This window comes from Kluyveromyces marxianus, chromosome 1, assembly GCF_001417885.1.
Source record: "Kluyveromyces marxianus DMKU3-1042 DNA, complete genome, chromosome 1".
In the NCBI taxonomy this organism is placed as follows: domain Eukaryota; kingdom Fungi; phylum Ascomycota; class Saccharomycetes; order Saccharomycetales; family Saccharomycetaceae; genus Kluyveromyces; species Kluyveromyces marxianus.
The window spans coordinates 751661-770962 of NC_036025.1; the positions used below are offsets into that span (position 1 = coordinate 751661).

At 42.1% G+C, this 19302-nt stretch overlaps 9 protein-coding genes across 9 annotated transcripts; 3 read left to right on the forward strand and 6 right to left on the reverse strand.

Annotated features, from left to right (window-relative positions):
• Nucleotides 1-93: 93 nt before the first annotated feature.
• On the reverse strand, nt 94-1083 carry ATP12 (ATP synthase complex assembly protein ATP12; the record flags this gene model as incomplete). Its single annotated transcript, XM_022820629.1, has 1 exon — nt 94-1083. The coding sequence occupies one exon, from the start codon at nt 1081-1083 to the stop codon at nt 94-96; it is 990 nt and encodes a 329-aa protein (XP_022673894.1).
• A 281-nt stretch (nt 1084-1364) lies between these two features.
• Nucleotides 1365-1706, forward strand: PFD1 (prefolding complex chaperone subunit; the record flags this gene model as incomplete). Its single annotated transcript, XM_022820640.1, has 1 exon — nt 1365-1706. The coding sequence occupies one exon, from the start codon at nt 1365-1367 to the stop codon at nt 1704-1706; it is 342 nt and encodes a 113-aa protein (XP_022673895.1).
• Nucleotides 1707-1870: 164 nt separating this feature from the next.
• ATG27 (Atg27p) lies at nt 1871-2710 on the reverse strand (the record flags this gene model as incomplete). The annotated part of the gene is made up of 1 exon (XM_022820651.1): nt 1871-2710. One exon carries the CDS (start codon nt 2708-2710, stop codon nt 1871-1873), a length of 840 nt encoding a protein of 279 aa, XP_022673896.1.
• A 919-nt stretch (nt 2711-3629) lies between these two features.
• Nucleotides 3630-4565, forward strand: RPL17B (60S ribosomal protein uL22; the record flags this gene model as incomplete). Its single annotated transcript, XM_022820662.1, has 2 exons — nt 3630-3938; nt 4320-4565. The coding sequence occupies 2 exons, from the start codon at nt 3630-3632 to the stop codon at nt 4563-4565; spliced, it is 555 nt and encodes a 184-aa protein (XP_022673897.1).
• A 137-nt stretch (nt 4566-4702) lies between these two features.
• COY1 (CCAAT displacement transcription factor COY1) lies at nt 4703-6733 on the reverse strand (the record flags this gene model as incomplete). The annotated part of the gene is made up of 1 exon (XM_022820673.1): nt 4703-6733. One exon carries the CDS (start codon nt 6731-6733, stop codon nt 4703-4705), a length of 2031 nt encoding a protein of 676 aa, XP_022673898.1.
• A 355-nt stretch (nt 6734-7088) lies between these two features.
• Nucleotides 7089-10037, reverse strand: SWI3 (Swi3p; the record flags this gene model as incomplete). The annotated part of the gene is made up of 1 exon (XM_022820684.1): nt 7089-10037. One exon carries the CDS (start codon nt 10035-10037, stop codon nt 7089-7091), a length of 2949 nt encoding a protein of 982 aa, XP_022673899.1.
• A 2221-nt stretch (nt 10038-12258) lies between these two features.
• On the forward strand, nt 12259-13083 carry KRE9 (Kre9p; the record flags this gene model as incomplete). The annotated part of the gene is made up of 1 exon (XM_022820696.1): nt 12259-13083. One exon carries the CDS (start codon nt 12259-12261, stop codon nt 13081-13083), a length of 825 nt encoding a protein of 274 aa, XP_022673900.1.
• Nucleotides 13084-13255: 172 nt separating this feature from the next.
• On the reverse strand, nt 13256-13606 carry RFA3 (Rfa3p; the record flags this gene model as incomplete). Its single annotated transcript, XM_022820707.1, has 1 exon — nt 13256-13606. The coding sequence occupies one exon, from the start codon at nt 13604-13606 to the stop codon at nt 13256-13258; it is 351 nt and encodes a 116-aa protein (XP_022673901.1).
• Nucleotides 13607-16288: 2682 nt separating this feature from the next.
• STE3 (Ste3p) lies at nt 16289-17608 on the reverse strand (the record flags this gene model as incomplete). Its single annotated transcript, XM_022820718.1, has 1 exon — nt 16289-17608. One exon carries the CDS (start codon nt 17606-17608, stop codon nt 16289-16291), a length of 1320 nt encoding a protein of 439 aa, XP_022673902.1.
• Nucleotides 17609-19302: the final 1694 nt, after the last annotated feature.

The window sequence follows — 19302 nt, forward strand, 5'->3', positions numbered from 1 at the left end:
ACTTTAATTAAAACATTATAACAGTAAAACACACAAGTGTGTTTATATATATATCGATCCTATGTACAGTAATATACTAATTCGTTTTGTCTTTTATTTAGATTTGGATGGAATCTCGTATGCAACAATGGCTGCAGCATGAATATTTCTTCTAACATCACGCTTGTCAACATCGTGTGTATCTTCAACTTCCCCCCATCTTTCAACCTGGTAGATAGTTTCCAAGGTCGCAGCTCTGGCGATATCTTCCATGGAGCATTTTAATTCAGGAATATCGGTAACGTTTCCGGACTTGTTCAACAGCAAGAGAAGTCCACAAATGAAAGACTTGGTAGTCAAAACAGTCTTTTCGAATATGGCTAGATCCCATAGTGAAAGTGAATCTAGGTAAGCTTTAGCTGCACGTGCGGTTTCCTCTTTTTGAGCATTTCCTCTTAGACCATGCAGATCGGCATCTAATATTTGAAGCTTCACAGGCTTTCCATCAGTGCTGAACTTCGTCAAGAACTTCTCAACACCAGCGATGAATGGTATGTACATTTCATTCTGAGCCTTTCTTAGCGCCCCTTCGTATTCTTTAGCTGGCGAAAACACTAGCAACGTGTCTGTGTCGAGGTATCTTAATAAATCTTGAGTCAGTTTTTCTCTGTTACCACCGATCTTGGCGACAAGTTCTGGGTCCGCACCGGGCTTATTGGTCATTTCCAAGTCGATACAACGCGACACTAGAGATGTCAATGGTAGCACATGTGGTTTGATGGAAAGACTGGGGAGATTGCTCCATTCATTCAAAAGCATGACAGATAAAAGTTTACGAGATGGTGGTAAGCTTAGAGGATGGCCCAATGGAGTACGCAATGGTTTCGAATCCAGTTTAACCGTGACACTATCATCGGTTTCTTCCAAACTGACCTGTTCCCAGAATTTTGTTAAAGTCTTGGACAATCTATTTGTTTCCGTTTGTAAGTTATTTTCCACAGATTGGTCTACACCTAAAGGCGATGCCTTTGCATAGCTTCTAATTCTGATTTGAGCAAAGGGCACATGGGAAACCACGCGAGGAATTCTGCTTATACGTAGCATATTGTATCTGTGATGAATGATTCAGCTCGTTTGGTAGCGAGAACGAGGCCTTAACGATCTTAATCTTTCAAACCTTTTCCACTTTTCATGGATATTGATTGTAAGTTTAGAAGGTTTAATTGAAAAGTTTCAATGTTAAAGGTTTAAAAGAATATATATATACAACAATAAGAATAGCGAATCGAATTGAAATTTGGAATTGGAAAGGGAGAAAAGGTAGCATCGATCAGGGGGATCGGGGAATCAATAGAGCAGCAGCAGTAGCAGTATTAACAGGAACAATGAGTAATCAACCGCAGGATATTGTGAGAGAGATGGCGAACTCGCTACGTAACAGCAGATCACAATTGGCCATGACTTTGGCTCAATTAGAGCAGGTGCAGAGACAAAAGAAGATAGCAGAGCTGACCGAAAAGGAGCTTACCAGCTACGATAACGAAAAGGTGTGGAGGTCTTGCGGCAAGATGTTCATCCAACAAGAGAAACAATCATACACAGGCGACTTGAAGCATGATGAGAAGTTGCTAGACGAACAAGTCAAGGCTCTTGAACAGAAGAGACACTATCTACAGACCACTGTTGACAACACGGTTGAGAGCTTGAGAAGGGTGATGGGATCGTAAAGCAGAAAAGACATCTGTAACGGTAGTAATAATATAAATAGAAGATTAAGCACTTTTCTAAGGAAGGATATATAAGTTATATGTATAAGTGATAATTTATACAGCTTTTAAAAGAGAATAAAAAAAAATAATAATAATAATAACTAAAAATGGAGGTAAGTAAGTCACACAGCACTGTACCCACCTCTTTGAGATGAGGAACCTGTGTTTACGATTTTACCTGCCACTTCCTTGGCAAATTGAGGCAAGTTTGTAGCGAAGGTTTTGGATCTATCAATGAATTCTTCGCGGAAGTCATGGAACGAACCGTTTCTGGTACTCATGTAAGAGGTCACCACTAGGTACACAAAGGCGAAAATAATCGCATACATGAACAACCACACAAGCCACGAACCAAGACCAGCTCCTCCCTTTGGTTTTTCATCCGCGGGAGGCTTCTCAGGCTCGTCTCCGGAGTTCCCATCACCGCCATTCCCATTGTCTCCCTTTTTCAAACACCCAAATGGCCCGGAAAACACCAACTTCACCGTCTTATCATCGTTCCAGCTCGACTCCTTCAACGATCCATCACCACTCTCCTCACACTCCAAGTATATTTCCGCATTCAAGTTGTGAGAACCCCATGACGCCCCAGAAAGCTTAATCGATAGCGCTTCTGCCGTTTCCTTCACTTCTGAAGCCAAAGACCCACTAAAGTCCATTATACGCGTAACAAGCGGCTCTTTCCCGGGCAAAGAAACACTCGTTACCCCACACAACGTGTCATCATCCTTACACTGTTCTGGCTTGCTGTCCTTAGCCTTGGACCGATTCTCATCGCATATACTGAGCCACCAATTTTCCTTTGTTTCACTTGGAGGTGTATCTTGCGCCACGGTTCCGTGAGCTGCAACCTCACTCACTCTGTATTTGTTTAGGATATCATGTTTGGAGCATTCCAATCCCGATGCTAGCGGCAGAAGCAGAAGAAGGAGCGATAGCGGGACCCCCAGTACGCTTTTCATATTTGATTTGATTTGATTTGGTTTCAGACTCCCTTAATAAAACAGTAGTTAATGTATGCAAGACGTCTGTGTTTGTTTGTTTGTTTTTTTCCGGTTTTTATTCTCGATTGGTTCTTCCTCGATATATCCAAACGTATCCTGGTACCCTGACGCCTAAGCCACTCTGCTATAGCGTTACCTTTCCTCATTTATATGTTATTTGGATATATATTTCACTTTATTTCGTTTCACGTCTGATATAGCGGGACTTGCTCTTTTTTTTTTCTTTCAAATCTCGGTGCCGGGTAACACTGGTGACCGGGTAACACTGGTGTACTTGTTTTTCTCGGGACTGCGTGCTTGGTACACCCGTGCATTCTGCAATATTGGAACTTTTTCAATGATCGAGACCCAGACACCATGGGTATAGAATCGTGCTTTCCTCAAGTTTCCGGTTTCGACACTAGCCCTTTCGTTTTTTTCAAGTTCCAGGTGTACCGGTCGGGCGGTCGGGCGGTCGGGCAGTAGTAGCCCTCTACTCTCCGCCAGTCTCCTATCCCACAGGTCTGCCTAGCTTCTGCCCAGGACCTGCCTACTGCCCACCTGGCTGCTGCCACAGGCTTGGACCGCACCCACCCCAGCTCCTATCTCTCCCTAGGTCCTGTCCTTTCCCGGCAGAGTCCCAGCCAGAGCCTAGCCAGAGCCCAGCCTGGACCCCCCAGCCTGGCCTCCAGCCACCTCCCAACTACCATCCAGCTCTGCTGCCCCCGGCAACTTCACCGTTTCACGATTTTTCCAATTTCGATAGTGATAATATTAAAGAATCATATAGTTAAAGGCATCTTAAAACAAGACATATAGTATATACTATAGGTGTACCCTTTTGATAAGTGTTATTTAGAGAAGCGAGATCAAACACCCCTCAAACAGAGTATACGCAATGGCTAGATACGGTGCTACTTCCACTAACCCAGCTAAATCTGCTTCTGCTCGTGGTTCCTACTTGCGTGTTTCTTTCAAGAACACCAGAGAAACTGCTCAAGCCATCAGTGGTTGGGATTTACAAAAGGCTCAAAAGTACTTGGACCAAGTTTTGGAACACCAAAGAGCTATCCCATTCAGAAGATTCAACTCTTCCATCGGTAGAACCGCCCAAGGTAAGGAATTCGGTGTCACCAAGGCTAGATGGCCAGCTAAGTCTGTTAAGTTCGTCCAAGGTTTGTTGCAAAACGCCGCCTCCAATGCTGAAGTATGTTAATAATTAATTTCCGTTATCCCGGGTGCCGTCCCTGCGACCGTTCGTGGCAAGTTGTCGAGAGATGATGATGGAGCCAGCAGTGTGTGTGTGTTTACTTGCACGTCTCACTCACAACACAGGGCTCGGGCCTGTACCAAAAATTGAAAACAACCAGTTTTACTAACAAAATGAATTACTTTTACTATTATATGAAATGAATAATCCAAAAACGAAAGTATATCTGTCACATTCACAGTCAGGGTCAGTCAAGTACGGGGTCCAAAGTTCTGTGTTTGTCCCGGGCTGCGCTTTGTTATGTGATTAGTGTGGGCTTTCTTTAGGACTATTCATTCTATTATAATAATAATAATGATATTCACATTTTATTCACAGGCTAAGGGTTTAGATGCTACCAAGTTGTACGTCTCTCACATCCAAGTTAACCAAGCTCCAAAGCAAAGAAGAAGAACTTTCAGAGCTCACGGTAGAATCAACAAGTACGAATCCTCTCCATCCCACATCGAATTGGTCGTTACTGAAAAGGAAGAAGCTGTCGAAAAGGCTTCCGAAAAGAAGGTTGTCAGATTGTCCTCCAGACAAAGAGGTAGATTGGCTACTCAAAAGAGAATCACTGCTTAAACTCTCGGATTTTTAGTCCATCAATTGTCAAATAAGTATTTTTTTCTACATAAAATAAACCTCTGAGTATAACTAATTTAATCAGTCAACATTACGTCCGCAGATATCTGTAAAAATACATATATACATATCTTCTTCTACTCGTTTGTTTTGATCATCGTGCCTTTCGCCGAACGAACCTCTGGCGTTATGTAGTTCGTGAAACTTGTGACGTAGATCGTCATTATCATTACTAGAGCGTGCAACCCAATGCAATAAAGCATAAAGAGCATTCTTGTCTTCTTGTTGGCCAAAATGACTTTCGCAAGACTCAAAAATAGTCGCTCCATGGGTGGCATATTACGTCTCTCGTATCTATCCAACTCTTTTTGCTTGAACCCTGATAGTGGATGTAATGATTCCTCATACTCCTCGGTGAACGGTGATTCCAAGTCAAGTGTCGCACTGGCAGTCGTAGCGGCAGCGGCAGCAGCAGCAGCATTGATATTCCCATTACTGGAATCTCCGTCATTGCTGTTGTGTGAATATGTTGTGAGCAATTTGACCTTCTCGTATAGTCTTGCATTGTCTGTTTTCAACTCCTTTACCTGAGTCCTTAATTTAATTTGTTCTTGGTTAACGCTCTTCAATTGACTCTCAAGTTCCAAATTCTTGGCCCTGAATCTATCTCTCTGCTTGGTGACAATGGGGAGAATGGAAGACGAATTGTTAAGATTTCCAGAGAAACTGTCCATCTCTCTTTCTTCCGGTATTCCAATAATAGAACTTGTAGGTGAGAGCTTCTCGGTAGTTTTGTGTCTGTTGCTAATTTGTCTTGTTGCACCTGACATCATCGACTGAGTATCTGAGAACTGGTTCGTTACGTCTTCCACCTTCTCAATATCTGCTTCAAGTTTAGCATTCAGTGTCTCCAACTTTTGAATCTTGGCGTTTAGTGTGTCAATGTTACTCTTCAACGTGTTAACCTCCTTCATATATTTGTTCTTTTCTGTGTTCACTTTGACTAAATTGTTTTGGAGTTTTTGGTTCGCATGCTTCAAAGAAGCCACCACTGGATCGCCTTCTTCATTGCCATCATCGCTATCATTTTCATCGCTGCTGGCACCAAACTCAATCTTCTTCATCGCATTCAATTCTTCCTTGATCCTTTCGTAGTCAGAATAATTGCTCATTTTACGCCTTAGCGTATCCAATTCAGCTTTGTATGTGTTGGCCTCAAGGGTAAAAGAGTTCAACTGAGATTCAATGGTCTCCAACTTCCTCTTGGCACTCTTACGTTCCTCATCTAAACAGGCAACTAACTTGGCATTCTCATTCTCTAATTGGTTAAGCTTGTCCTCTTTCTCCTGGAGTTCCGAATCGTGCTGTTCATCATTCTTTGATTTTGCAACCTCGGCGTTCAATTCCTCATTACGAGATTCGAGACTCATGATACGGACCTGAGCAGCCTCTAACTCCTGAGATAGAAGTTCTGTTTGAGCACTATTAGCTCCATCAATAAAAACAATATCATCGTCGTCTCCTTCATTCTCCAAGCTACGCTGAGTACCAATCTTCTTCTCCAAAGCAGCATTGGTATTCTTCATATTTTCCAATTGCTTCAGCAACTCCTGCTCTCTACTATTCCAGTTTCTCTCTTTCTCCTCCCATTTAGAAGTTATCTCCTTCTCCTTAGCGACTAGTCTCTTGGACAATGTCTTAGCCGAACTCTGTTCAAGATCGAATAATCTCTTTTTCACTGAGTCATAATCGGCACTCTTGCTAACAATTGCCGACAAGCGCTCATTCTCAGCTTTGAGCTCATTAACGCTGCCATCTTCTTTCCTCAATTCGTCTATCATAGACTGTATTATCCCAGTTGGATCTGGCTGTTCAATCAATTTCTCATAAAGCTCAATTACAACTTTCTCCGAGAAATTCGACCTTGCCGTTAAAGAATCAATTTCCTTTTGATACTGCTTTACCAATTTCAAAATCTGGCTGAGCTTTTCATCATCAGGTAATTTCTTGAACTGTTTCGTCTCTGTTGCTAGCACTTTTCTTGATTCTAGCGATGTACCTTCAAGATCCTTTATTTTTGAAATGCTTTCATCAAGCATGGATTGCAAGCCACTAAAGCCAGCTTGCTTCCATAACGAAAGAGCATGCTCATACGTCGTTAAACTCATAGCTAATATAGTCCTATGACAGGTACCAGATGCCTCTGATCTTTCTTTTCTCTCCTAACATTAAAGGGAAAATAGTCATTGTTATTATAACAGTTTAAATGTTCCTGATATCTTTAATTTTAAATATCCATATTAAGCCAACTTTTGAAATTATTGGGTTGAACAGAGGGAAATTTACCGTTCACAGAGAAAGAGGAATAGAGTTTTAGAATGGGAATTTTGTGCATTCTGGTAAGTTTTAAGGATTATACTTAACTGGTGGCAGTGTTACTAGGTTACAATTGTATATATTTGCGAATGTTATATTAGGCCTATATATATACAGAGGTTTATTCTTTTTTTTTGGATTTCGGTATTAACCAGACCAATAACGGTAGAGCTGTGGAGCTTCGACTGAAACCGGTTTCACCTCGCTATTTAGGTCTTCTTGGTCATCTAGTTTAGGGAGTTTTGATGATATGCTAGTCTTAGGTGGATCTGAAATCATGTTTCGTATTTCCTCTACCTGTTGTTTTGTTTCATCATTCTCAGGAATATACTTTAGTAGGGCTTCGAATTTACCCATTAGAGAAGTGGCATATTTTGCAAGACTTAGTCTTTGAATGAAGATATCTTCTTGCTTGCTATGAATAGCTTTCCGTTCTAATTCCAGTGATTTTTCCATTGTGTCTAGAGTTTTCAATTTCAGATCGACCTTTGTGAGTTGGGTGGTAATTAGGTCATTGGTGGTCTTGTTCATGAGTCTCTCCTGGTTTGTAGCGAATACGTGTGAGCGGAGACCAAGAGTGGCCAATGCTACTTCGGTGGCATCCTTTACGGTTGCCTTAGCTTCAGATACGGGCTTGGATTCGGTTTCGGTTTGGGTTTCGGTTTCAGTCTTAGCTTGAGTTTCTAATTCAGCTTCGGCTTCATCCTTGGCTTCATTATTATCTTCTTTCTCGACGTCATTGGCCTTTGGAGATGTGGATTTTTCTATCTCTTCTGGGCTATTTCTATCTTGAGTAGAGTCCTGGGCGTTTGGTTCTTGATCAGGCATTTCCACGTCTTCTTTTGCCTCATTGGAATCTTCTTGTTCTTTAGATTCACCTGCTTCTGGAACTGCTGAATCGTTTACATTTTCGGCCTCCTTCGTTTCTTCAGTCTTATCAACCATTTCTATATCTTTTTCTTCTTCCTTTTCTTCTTCCGCCTTTTCTGTCTCCTTCTCCTCGTGTTTCTCCTCGTCTTGCTTCTGTTCCTCGTCCTTCTCCTTGTCCTGCGTCTTTTCCTCCGACAGTTTGTTAGTTTCTGTATCCTTTTCTTCTTCCGTAGAATGAGCGTTTACCTCGTTATCAGTCTTTTGCTTCTCCTCATGCAATCTGATTGCCCTTTGAGTCAATTCTTGGACAATATTAGGATCTACCAGACCGATCAAGAATGCCAAAGTGCTCATAACTGGATTATCAGATTTATTGAATGGCATATGGGAACCAAATTTAAGCACGCCAAGGTCTTTCTCCTCCATGAGGAAAGAGTCCTCGATGGGCAATTGCAAGAATCGTAATATACATTGCTCCGGAGTTTTAGTACCTAAAGATTTCGCGATCGTGAACCAATCTGTACCATGTTCCCTAATTAATTCCACTAGTTTATGGATCTCTTCTTGTGACCAGTCTTTGTCTGCAATTTCCGATACGCGTGGTCTCTTAGGCTTGCGGTCATTTGTTAGTGATGACAATTTGTCTTCAGATGATTGCTCGGTTTTATCAGAAGATTCGTTAATGTCATTTGTCTTTGAGCTTGAGCTTGGTTCATTAGATGATGTTCCGTTGGACATTTCATCGCTTGTTCTTTTCAAGGATGATTGAGCCTGGGGTGTATCCAATTGGGTCATAATCTTTTTTAAACGAGTCATATCAGGAAGTTGAAGAGCAGGTTTGTACGATTGGAATGGGAACAGACCTCTAGGTGCGTCATATCTGGTTTCATATTCGCCTGTGAAAGGAGGCTCTACCATTTTTGGTTTTTTGGAAGCGTTAACTTGATAATTGATCAATCCCCATTTGGATAAGAACTTGTGTATTCTGAAAAGGGCACCTGCGTCACCGCATAGGTTTCTTCTTGCTGCTGTGACTGTGAAGTATTCGTTAGGGTTCAATCTGTAGGAGTTAACCATGAAATTACGATATTTGACGTATACCTGGGGAGTTTTCGAAGGTATTCTGTTGGTAAAGAATTCAGGAAGGGATTTGACTTCGATTTCGTGAACTTTTGACAGGTTAAACCAACGCGAGTAGGAAGGAATGACGATTTCATGTGATTGTGGAATAGCCAATGAAGGGTCGGCGGTATTCTTTTCCTGTTTCACAGCGACATTTGTTTCTGGAGAAGTGGATTCCGATTCTTGTTCTTGTTCTTGTTCTTGTTCTTGTTCTTGTTCTTGTTCTTTTGGGGACGATGGAGCACCTGTCTCTTTGTCGGTTTCGGAGACATAAGGTTCCGTTGGCTGTTGAGATGTTTCGGGCTGTTCGGTAGTCTCAGGTTGTTCGGTGGTATCAGGCTGTTCGGTGGTATCAGGTTGTTCGGTGGTTTCAGGTTGTTCTGTAGCCTGATCTGTAGCCTGTTCTGTAGCCTGTTCTGCAGTCTCAAGCTGTTCTGTAGGTTCAGGTTGTTCTGTGGTTTCAGGCTGTTCTGTGGTTTCAGATACCGGTGCTGTTGCCGATTCCTCCGGTACTGATGACCCTGCTTCTGGCTCTTCAGTTAATTGTTCTGTTGGCTCTTTTTCTGCTGGTTCTGATACCTCATTGTCCTCAGATGGATTTTTTTCCTCTACAGATGCATCAATTGACGCTTCCACTGGCTCCTCGACTGGCTCTGATGGTGCCACTGATTCAGCTGTCTCTGTGGGTTCTGCTGATTGCTCTGGCTCTGCCGATTGTTCTGGTACTTCTGATTGCTCTGGCTCTGCTGATTGTTCTGGTACTTCTGATTGCTCTGGCCCTTTCGACGGTTCCTCTAAGTTATCCTCCGGATTATTCCCTAGATTGTCCCCTAGATTGTCCCCCAGGTTATCTCCCAAGTTATCTCCTAAATTGTTCTCTAATGGCTCCGCTGGTCCCTCTGACCCTTGCTTCGACTCCAATCCAAATAAACCAGACGTATTAGAAACGACCTCATCGCCGAAATCATCCTCAATTCCGTCAGGCAACTCCTCTCCCAACGTCTCGGGCAACCCGTCAGCATAATCAGGCTCTAAAGACTGCGAAAGATCCCCTAGATCTCCGCCCATCTCCGCGTCAGAAATTCCTGTTGGTTCATCTGCCATTATTCAATCAAAAAATGACAACAAAAAAAGTATTCCTCGGCACACTTGAAACAGATTTCCCGGTGCACAAATATATATATTTGCGTAAACACCCTTGTGTAGTCCCAAATTGCCTCTTGAATTGGCCTGCTGCTGCTGATACTGCTACTCCACACCAAAACTCTGACTTTAAAACTTCCTTTCCTAATTTATTAATTCCTTCGTTTGTTTATCTTCACTGAAACTGCTTGGCTAATTTTCACGAAGAGAGGGTAACTATCTGTTTTACCTGAATGTGCGGGTAACACTGAGTATCCGGGTAATAATAGATGTTATTCTCCGGGTAACGCGGTTCCCATCACATGACCGATATTTCACAATTAATTTCCTTTGTTTTTTTCTACCTTATTCTATTTTCCTTTTTTTTTGCCTTGCTTTTGGAAGAGAAGAAAAAAAAAAAATTTAATCCTCCCCGATTTACTGTCTGTTCCCCTTCTCCCCCCAGGAATATCTTTTCTTTTCGTTTCTGCGCGCCACCTTTCCCTCGCCAAGAAAAAAATTCCGAAAAAAAATACCCACCCACAGAAGGGGAGAGAAACCAAACCACCACAAAAACCCAAAAGTATAATCCCTATCCAAAAACCAAAACCTTAATGATTAAACTCCATTCCACGAAAAACACAGAAAAGCTGTTCGAGAGTTACGCAACCCGGGGCAAACATCAATCCCCGTCAGTCCCAGACACTCCCGTACGTACCGTTACGTAATTATTTGTCGCCCGCTATTTTCTCGTTTCCACTTGCTGCCACAGTCCCAGAAACGCCGCAGCCATATGCGCAGAACTCGAAACTCGTTTTTGCCAGCCCGGTGCTGCGGCCCTGCTCTCCAGTCTGCTCCCACGGAGCAGACTGCGCGCGCAAGACGCGCCCGCACCGGAGACCCAACAGAATATTTAAAAAATAGGAAAAAAAAAGGAATGATTCTCCTGAAACAGGCACAACTCCCGTTTCTTTTCAGCACGCACCATTTCCCTCTGGGAGCGCATCAGAGGGATTTACGAGGGGATCTCGCGCCGGTGCCCAAGCGGCTTCCCAATCGGGTAATGAGCGATAATCAAAAGTCGGCGGTGCTGCGCACCGCTCTGAGTCGCGCTTTGTTCGCTCGAGGGTGCCTTTACGTATCGTTCAGAACCCCCCGCACGCCACCATTCTCGCGTCCTCTTCATTTTTACGCGCAGAATTAATTTCAATAAAAATAAAAATAAAAAAACTAAAATTAAAATTTTAAAAAAAAAAAAAACGCCATTTTCCGTACGCTTTTTCTGTCTTCGCCTTTTCCTACCGCTTCTGTATTGCGGATTGATTAATGTATCACTATGATACATTAATACACACAAAGACAATGAACAGGGCACGCAGTACAGAAGGAAAAAAAAAAACCGTATATCCTCTATTTCTATTCCACTATTGCTAAGCCTGACTATATTCCTATGGTCATTCCTATGGGATATTCCTAAGTCCTCCCGTTTCTACTGGTGTTCGTATTGGTAATGCTTAGTACTGCTTAGTATTGGATTCCGTTTCTAATTGCTATTTTTACTTCGAGTGGTGCCAAAGAAGAATTCGCAGATCGGAGAAACCACCCGCTTGCTCAGTGTGATACACACAGTATATAGTACTAAATTTTTTTTTATGTATGCATGTATGTATGTATGTGTGTGTGTGTTTGGTGCTGGCACTAATATGGCATTTCCAGGGAAAAGGTTTCCAAGTGGTTCGGATCAGTTCTGTGTTTTGTGTGTGTTATTAGCGTTGCTTCCAGATATAGCAGTTTTGACTCTTGAAACTTCAAGCAAGCGTGTGCAGAGTGGAGGGTTTGTGTGCGTTTCCATCCGTTTTCAAAAGGGAATACAGAAGTAGATTTGCTTGTGGTGGTGGTGGGTAGATTTTCGATATATATAAAGGTGGATGGGTAGTGTGTAGATTTTTTTATAGCGGGTTGAGGGTGGTGTGTGTGTTCTGGACTTCTGGGTTTACTGGTTCTAGATTGTTTGTGTGTGTGCGTGTAGGTGTTAGCTTAGCTGTTGGTTGGTTGGTCGATCGTTCGGAGAAGCTTTGGTTTAGGACCCTTCTGATCTGCTTCTTCTTTTCTTTTCTTTTTCGCTCTCGCTAGCTCATCGCTCTATAGAGATCATCGCTACAGACAAATAGATAGATACACACATACCATAAGTTTTTGGGGGATGTCTGTACTAATAAGAGTGTTGGTGCTAGTTCAGCTCCTAGCCAGGCTTCTGTTGGTGCAAGCGGATGTTTCCATTGTGAAGCCTGAGGAAGGAGACTCTTACAAGCCCAGTTCGGACGGTGGGTCTGTCAAGATAAATATTGTATGGGAAGATGATGCCAATCTGCCTTCTGTTCCCAGCTACGATTACTTCACATTCAAGTTGTTGTACGGGCCCAGCTACGACATGGATCTGATTAGTCAGATCGAGGAGGTGTCGCCATCGAAGGTGGTGCACCAGGGCTCGCAGTACACATATACTGCGAACTTTGTGTCGTCGAAGCTTGGGAACGGACAGTTTTTCATCCAGGTTTATGCATTCTCGAAGAATCTGGGGTGGACGATCCATTACAGTCCCAGATTTAACATCCAGTCGGTTTCAGACGGTGTTCTCACTTACACATACAAGGGCCAGGACCAGCCTGGGCCCCAATGGAACTTACCAAACGCCGGTGTTGATACCCGGTCGTTCACGTTGCCATACACTGCACAGACAGGAGTGAGAAGATACGCTCCAATGCAGACACAGCCGGGATCCCGTGTCACCGTTACGACGTGGTCGAGGAGGTTCCCCACTAGCAGCGTTTCTTACTACACTACAAAGAGAAACTCGCTCGATCAAATGACCACGTACACGCCTGGGTGGTCGTACACAGTAACTTCGGACTTCAATTACGCTACCCCGGCACCATTCCCCTCGGATAATGGGGGCTGGTACAACCCGAAGAAAAGACAATCACTCACCACTAGAAAACTCAACATCAACCAGCACAAGTCCAAGTGAACGCATACATAAAACACTTACAAAGCGGACAAAATTTTTCATCAAAGGACACGCAAAGACTAAGAAGAAATGCAAAACGGCTCTTTAAAGATGATGCATATAATAGTATAGGTACAATTATTTAAAGGATTTTCATTTAATATAATAATCTAAACTTTAAACTCTTATTTATCTAGTACAGATCAGGGAACTTGGCACTGAGCTGCTGCAACGCCACCACTCCGGAAACACTAATGTCTTCTCCCTCTTTCAATTCGCACTTTACAGAATCAAGCACCATGAGCCCCACATCACCCGTATCCACGCTCCGGCAAACAAACTCATACCACGACCCGACTTCGATATTCGAGCCCTGAGAAAGTTTCACCTGTGAAAGCGTCAGCATTTCGCCGTTGGTCGTTGGTGACTGTACTACTAGTGCTGTGGGTTGGGGCTGGTCAATCACCTTCCCTATAATACGGAACACCGCATGTTCTGTGTTGCTCACTTGGCTGGGATCTATTCTGGGGGTTTGGTTCGACATCGGATAAAACAAAATATACAGGTGTGTGCTTCCTTGAGGGTACTTCTATTCTTCTGTTCCTCTAATCTTCTGTTCCTCTGTTCTAGTGTATAGATATGATTAGGAGTAGTTTAGCAGTAGTAATGTTAAAATAGTAAACCTTTACTCGGAACGCGTGAACTTTCCAAATTAATAATAAAAAAAAAAAGAGAAAGAGACAGAGTTTTGGCGTCAGTCACGTGTGTTGGTAAATGTCTCCGGGTAATATTGATTATGTAATTTCATATCTGGAAAAATGTAGTTTGTGTCACGTGATGTGACGTGGACCCTTTTGTTTCCTGTGCCTTTAACCACCGGCCCACCGAACCCACACCCAGCCAATATACTTGCACACGCAATGTGCGGTCGCTACCCCTGCTATCACCTATCACCATCGCCAGTCCTGAGTCATGGCCCCTTGTGTGCTCTCTCTCTCTCTCTCTCCCCTTCACCTTCCCCTTATGTTCCGGCCTCTACGGCTTTTCCAATCTGGTCTCGCTTTCTCGGCCCTCGGTATCCTAAAGCATATACGATGGCTGCAAAATCTCTGCAGATAGATACATGCTTGATATACAACACATACATATATATATAGGGTATATATAGGGTAGTCAATGCCTGTATAGGTACGATAGGCACTTGTTGAGCAGTAATTTGTAACACTATTGTTCAGGCACGCTGATTGTTATAGTCACTAGGCAAAAACCAATAAAGGAAAACTAATACATATATATATAAAATATATGATGAAACATGAAAAGGATTTAGACCCACCAAGGGTTTTCTCAAAGAGACTGCTAGCTTCATTAGCTGCCACTATATGTTTAACAGGAGCAGGATATATCTGGCATCAAAATCCGGAGCAATTCAAATGGAATCTAGACTATTTTGAAGCGTCTCAAGGCGTTAACTATGACTCAGTATGTCTAGAAACGAAGCCCATCGCACCTTCCAATGTAGAAAGTTTAAACAAGGTGTTACATGACCCAGAATACAAGAAGGAAGCCATCAAGAAACTATCTGGTGCGTTGAAGATTCCTACGGAAATTCAAGACACGAATCCCTCGCCTTCGGAAGATTTGGATTATTACTCGGAGTTCTTCAAGTTCCACAAGTACTTGGAAGAACAGTACCCATTGGTCCATAAGCACTTGAAAAGGGAGCTGGTTAATGAGGTTGGGCTGGTGTACACTTGGAAGGGTTCGAAACCGGAACTGAAGCCAATTATGTTCACTGCTCACCAAGATGTGGTCCCAGTTAATAAGAACACTTGGAAATCGTGGACGTATCCTCCATTCAGCGGGCATTATGATGAGGAAACGGACTTGATTTGGGGTAGAGGAGCCATCGATTGTAAGAATTTGCTTCTAGGGGAGCTAGCAAGTATCGAATTGCTGTTATCAGAGGGTTACACGCCGGAAAGAAGCGTGGTTTTGTCGTTTGGGTTTGATGAAGAGAGTTCTGGTTTGCTTGGGGCTAACTATTTGTCCAAGTTTTTGCAAGAAAGGTACGGGGACGATGGGATTTATGCATTGGTGGATGAAGGTGGTGCTATCTCTGCCATTTCTGAAAATACTTATGTTGCTACTCCGGTCACAGCTGAGAAAGGTTATGTTGATCTCCATTTCTCTGTGCATGGTCATGGAGGTCATTCCTCGGTTCCTCCAGACCACACGACTATCGGTATTGCTTCTGATCTCATTTCCCTGCTTGAAGATAATCCATACGATTACACTTTCACGGAAGAAAACCCTGTTTACGGATACTTAACCTGTAAGGCTAAGTTTGACGACACAATTCCAGAACCCATCAAGAAAGCTATTATTGAGGCTCCTTCCTCAAAGGCTAAGAGAAACCAGCTATTCGAGTGGCTAGATCAACTCAAACCATTGAGAGAGCTGTTTAGAACGTCGCAGGCCGTCGATATTATCAGTGGTGGTCTAAAGGCCAACGCTTTACCAGAAGTCACGACGTTTTTGGTTAACCATAGAATTGACGTTACTTCATCTGTCGAAGCTACGATCAATAAAGATCTCCAGCACGTTAAAGACATTGCTAGCAAATACGATCTCGGTATTACTGTGGATGGCCAAGTGTTGTCCCCAGCTACGTCAAACGGTTATATTGAAATCACATCTGAAAAGGCACTTGAACCAGCTCCAAATTCTCCAACCAAAAATTCAACCGTTTGGGATCTGTTTACCGGTACCATTCAAGATGTTTTCACGAACCATATCTTCGCTGGCCAAGATATTGATTTCTACGTTACTACTTCTATGAGCTCGGGTAATACAGACACAAAGTACTATTGGCCTTTGACTAAGAACATTTACAGATTCTTCCCTGTTGTTTTTGATCCTGAAGTCATGAAGATCGTCCATTCAGTTAATGAACACGTGTCCGCCGATAGTCACCTGCAGGTTATTGCGTTCTTCTATGAATATATTCTAAATGTGAATGAATATGCTGCTAACGAAGCCTAACTTCATTTCTAAATAACTAACTAAGAGACCCTAACCTGAATAAGAACAACAACAATAATAATAATAATAATATTGTAAAGACATATTATGATAAAGCGTATAATGTATTATTAAATGTGAATTTAAACTGTCGAGTACTACTAAATGTGAAACTACATTAAAAAAAAAACACTAACAGTGCTTATCGACGATCTAATCTATAGTGATATTGAACCTGGCCTGCCTTTGAGCTACTGCTTGAATCTCCGTCCGTCGAATCATCGCTGCCACGAGAAATAGAATGGAATATGGTGCTTAATTTAGGATCGTAGGATGATGGGGTGTAGCCAGCCCCACTACCACCACCGTTCTCTCGCATATTTCTTTCGTGTGGGAGGGTATAATCGATTTCAAATTGAGATGGCGAGCTTGGATAATCATGTTTGTCTCCATATTCAGACATACTTAATGATCCATCAGAAGAACTGCCGCATGTAAATTGAGCGCTGCTGTCGCCACTTTGTGCGAACCCACTTGGTAGAATCTTTTCTGTGAGCTTTCCAAGACGAGTGTTCCTGTGCTTGACTCTCCATTCGGCTGTAGTGTCCACTGCCTTTCCAAGCCCAATTGTCCTGAGGAAATTCGCATACATATGTAATGCGTCAGCACCAAGTCCAAAAATGAGAAATACTAGATAGGACATCAAAATGTAGAGCCAAACACTGTACAAGGGTTTCCCGGGGTCGAATCTTAGAATTACATTCCAGATTCCGCTATTATGGGTCTCCGAAAAGCTGTAATGGCGATATGAAGCATTGACATGTTTCAAATCTGACACAAATGAGTAGATCGAGAAGGGGAACATCACCAATATGATAAGCATGCAAAAGACGAGTAGTCTAGCAAACCTGGATATGTTTAATCCAGAATTCGTACAGTGTAAAATATCTCTCACATCTTGACGTTTCCGGTAAAAGACGAAAAGCAGCAAAGAGGCATAGATGAATCCAATAAGTGACCACACAAGCATCCAAAGTGTGTAAAGGATTGTTGTCAGCCAAGTTGGAGAAAGCATTGCCTGGCATCCATTGTATCTGAAGATACCATATCTGAAAACTTGGACCACATATATCACACTCATGATAATAATTGGGAAAACCAAGCTAATTGCTAGATCTACACGAATCTTCTTCCAAGAACGGTTATCTGGTATTTCTTTGTTGGCTTTCAAGATTCTGAGAAGATTAAAAGCAATATTAGCAACAGCGCAAGAGACTCCAACGTTGGCTCCTACTTGAAGCTTGGTCATTATATCACACCAGCCATGTCCTAACCATTTGTCTCTGAAATCTGCTCCACCCCATACAGATGCGTCGACAATTGCCTTAAGATCCATCAGGAGTAGCCACACAATTAATATTATGGCGGGTGTATTTCTGGTGTATGAGTGCCATGCTAAAGGAGGTAAAAGTACGAGGAAAGCAATGACGCTTAATCCTATAATCGCTTGTGAGTACCCCATGTCAGTTTTTACTATTATTATTATTATTATTCCTATAGTAATTGGAATATTGTTTTGGGACACAGTGATAACAACTATCTATATGTTCTCCCTCCTTTCATCATTATAATATAACAACATTATGATGGTCTACCCATTTGCATGAATTCATATCACGGGATGAAGCTGTATATATATAAATATATATATGTATGCCAGGCCTTATAATCATCTCGATTTTGAGGTTATGGTTTCACTGTTTGTAAATGTTTTGAACTAGTTTGGAATCCCTCTTAACAGACGTCTCGTAGCAAATACTTGAGCCTTGGTCTCACTCCTTCCTATTTAGTCTCTTAATATCCTTCATTCAAGAAACACTTGAGGCCATAACACTTCCCAAAAGAAGCTTTAATGGATTTGAAAATTTCCTAAACGGGCTAATAATGCCTTGTCAAAAAACGCATCAACTGAAAAAACGTAAAACAAATGCAAGTGCAATAACGCCCTCCTTTGTGTTAATGGTAGGTGTCCAAGTATGACTATATTTCAGTAGCAGTGCAAATGGATCTCTCTATGCTTTTTGGGGAAAGCACATATTATGTTGCCAAAACTTTTCAATTATGAGAATATTAAATTGCGTCCCGAGAGGAAAGGTTGAAACACACAGTAATTCTTCCAGGAAATTATCATAGGTATTTTTAATGATCATGTTGTCCCTAAACTGGAAATAGCTTGATCATGCGGTAACTAAAGGTATTTTCTGGGTGGAGGACCGAACTTCCCTTAAATATGGCACTAAAAACGTCAAATTTAGTAAAATAGCCAACACTAACCAAAAAAAAAAAGCTACATTTTACCATTTTCTCGAAGAAACAATAGGCCTATTGGGTTGAACTTACCACCATTGGATATCATATACATTGGGCCTTGTGTTTAAATCAATACGGCAATATGCTTCTTAGTAATATTTTTTTTCGTTTCTAGTATTTTATATTCCCTTGTACACATCTTTAGATTTCCTATATTATTAGATCGGTACTATATCTGAGCTTGGAAGATATGATGGAGTTTTGTCAGAAAAATAGCCACTAACTAACTGCCGTTGTTGGTCGATGACTAAATTTGTAGTAATTTGAGTCATCTCCGATCAGACTTAGATACTCTTTCAGATTACAAGACAAAAATCAAAACCAATGTTATTATGATAGCGACGTAACCAAGAAGGGCCCCAAGGCTTCTTAAAAACCAGCTTCTCACTGCCTGGCTATTCCTACTGTGAATGTCAACTATAGTCTTGGCGATTTCTGACACGCATTGCTGCGTTATGTAATTCTGCGAACTTGACGCACCTTGTCCTTGCTCCTCTTTCTCATCTGCAAATTCGGTTGAAAAAAGTGTGGGCAGCGAGAGCATTGATTCCCCAGCAACGGTATCACTCTTCCATTTTTGACTCGTTGATAGACTGGTTGTACTGCGTTTTTTCCAATCGTTCAATTCAAAGTCCGTAAAAAGTGTATCTACGTCGATTTCTGGGGCAATTTCCGTGTTATCAACTATCCAGTTACAGTATATGTATAACCCTATGTTTACTATCCACAGCAGCGGAAGAACAAACCCCATGAGGAAGAAGCGAGTCATGTAAAATTGAACATTTTTACTAATTTTACAACTTTCGCACTCACAACTGAAATTCTGTGCTATACCTTCATAAAATG